Below are 2,180 nucleotides of genomic sequence, written 5' to 3'. Positions count from 1 at the left end.
TTTTTTTTTTTTTTTTTTTTTTTTTTTTTTTTTTTTTAGAAATACTTGGTGTGTCTATTTGAAGTTGCATAAAATCATAATCAAAGGTGACATTTATAGGTATTAAAACTTGAAAGTTTAGTTCTAAGAACGGTATTACTTTTTGACTAAGAATTGCATGTTACTCCATTGTTTTTATTTTATTAGCTTTAGTTTTGGTGCAATATTCTGTGGGAAAAATTCTGTCATTTTCTGTTTTTATTGGTATTATTATTCTGGATTTTGAAGATATGAATGATGTTAAATTTTTCTGGAAACCTCAAAGGTAGAGTTGTAAACCTAAAAGAAAACCCACTGAAAATTATTTATCTTTGTTCAGTTTGGTGAGGTATTGTCTTGGTTTGGTCCCGATTTTGTTGGTTCTGTTTGGATGGTTGGTTTGGATTTTCGAAAAACTGGTTTCAGCTTTGGTTTTTTCCTCAAATCATGGATCGATTTGCCATCATTTTTGCCCCCCCCCCAAAAAAAAAAAAAAAAGTTATGAGGAGATTGAGCTTCTTGATTCATTGGCTGGATCCCCTTAGTGTCCATTAACAAGTTCATAAAGGAATTCTGTGAGACAAATTCTGCCATTTTCTCATTTTGCCCGTTGTTAACAAAAAAACAATGTTGATCCATCCAAATTGGAGCGTCTTGTTGGTTTCCTAAGAGAAGCCTCAAGACAACCTTTTGTCTTTATTTTACTCAACCCTCTTGTTTGACAAAAATAGATTTCATGGAGGAAGAGTTTGAGCCAGTACCGGCATTTAAGAATGATGATTCAAAAGCTCAAAATATCCCATTTTTCCCCAAAGAAGAGGAAATGAATGAAGAAGAATTTGATAGAATGATGGAGGAACATTACACTCGAGGTCCTGGACTTGGTGCATTTGCAGAAGAAAATTATGAAAACAAAATTTCCACTGGAAGAAACCCTCCTCAGCAATCTGCCAGGGATAATATCTCTCTGTGGAAGGTTAAATGCATGGTATGGTGCTTAACCAATGGAAACACATTCTAGAGCTAAGGATTGAGTATACAGTCTTCATTTCAATTTTTCTAGCTTCGTTCATTGATTTTTATGGTTTGTAAATTTTCTTTGTAGGTTGGGCATGAGCGGCAATCAGTTTTTTGTCTCATGCAGAAATTTGTTGATTTGCACTCGTTTGGTACCAAGTTACAGATAAAATCTGCATTTTGTGTGGAGCATATAAAAGGTTTTATTTACATAGAAGCTCCAAGGCAGTATGATTTAATTGAGGTAGCCTGAGATTTTCTGGTAGTGCTAGATAATTTCTACTAGTCAGTAATAAGTATAACATTTGATGGGTAACTGTGGATCCAGGCATGTAAAGGCATAAATGGAATATATTCTACCCGTATAGCTTCTGTTCCTGAAAATGACATCTCTCAGTTGCTTACTGTTCAAAGTAGAGTCAGTGAAGTTGCTGTGGGTACAATGGCCCGTGTAAAAAATGGAAAATACAAGGGAGACCTTGCTCAGGTGGAGTGTACTAACTTGTAGACAGACTGAGGTTTAGCATTTTTAAACACTACTTTCCCCCTTGTTTTTTTCAAAAAATAATATTTAGTAGTTTTTGTAGATTGTTGCTGTCAACAATGCACGCAAGAGAGCAACAGTGAAGCTGATTCCGAGAATTGATCTTCAATCTATGGCTGAAAAATTTGTATGAAACTTTGCCTACCTTTTGAACTCTTATATTTTGAATGGGTGTAGTATTGTTCTACTTGCTGCAACTATTATCTGATATTACACTACTGGAAACTGTTATATTATTCCCCTATTGGCTCTACCTGTCTCATTCGATTCTTATATTTCAGATAATGCTTACCTATTTGATTATTCACTTTTAGCACACTGCAAAAATGTGGGTTCTTTTAATTCCTTCAACCTTAGCTAGCTTTTTATTCAAAGACTATATCCATCAGATTTTTTGTGGTCTTCTTTCCAAAAAGAAAGGCATACTTTTTAAAGGGAAATAAATCTTTTTAAGACGGGGAATGTAACGCACTAAGATTTGGTAGTGCGTGAATATGAAATTAATGTGAATCACTCATCCTTGTTTCTATTTTTTTTTAGGGGGGGGGGGGGGGGGGGGGGGGGGGGGGGGGGGGGGGGGGGGGGGGGGGGGGGGGGGGGG

At 36.0% G+C, this 2,180-nt stretch overlaps 1 protein-coding gene across 1 annotated transcript in view; it reads left to right on the top strand.

The window, feature by feature from the left end:
- Positions 1-2,180, top strand: part of LOC111459247 (protein RNA-directed DNA methylation 3-like) — a 13,355-nt gene that overhangs the window by 1,434 nt on the left and 9,741 nt on the right. Inside the window, exons 2-5 of the mRNA XM_023102056.1 lie at positions 750-1,006; positions 1,124-1,279; positions 1,364-1,522; positions 1,623-1,706. Coding sequence (XP_022957824.1) covers positions 750-1,006; positions 1,124-1,279; positions 1,364-1,522; positions 1,623-1,706 — 656 coding nt within the window. The remainder of the gene's footprint in view (positions 1-749; positions 1,007-1,123; positions 1,280-1,363; positions 1,523-1,622; positions 1,707-2,180) is intronic.

The sequence above is a fragment of the Cucurbita moschata genome, unplaced genomic scaffold, assembly GCF_002738365.1.
Source record: "Cucurbita moschata cultivar Rifu unplaced genomic scaffold, Cmos_1.0 Cmo_Scf00002, whole genome shotgun sequence".
Lineage (NCBI taxonomy): Eukaryota > Viridiplantae > Streptophyta > Magnoliopsida > Cucurbitales > Cucurbitaceae > Cucurbita > Cucurbita moschata.
Note: the sequence above shows the minus strand (reverse complement) of the source record. Positions and strands in the feature narration are given on the sequence as shown.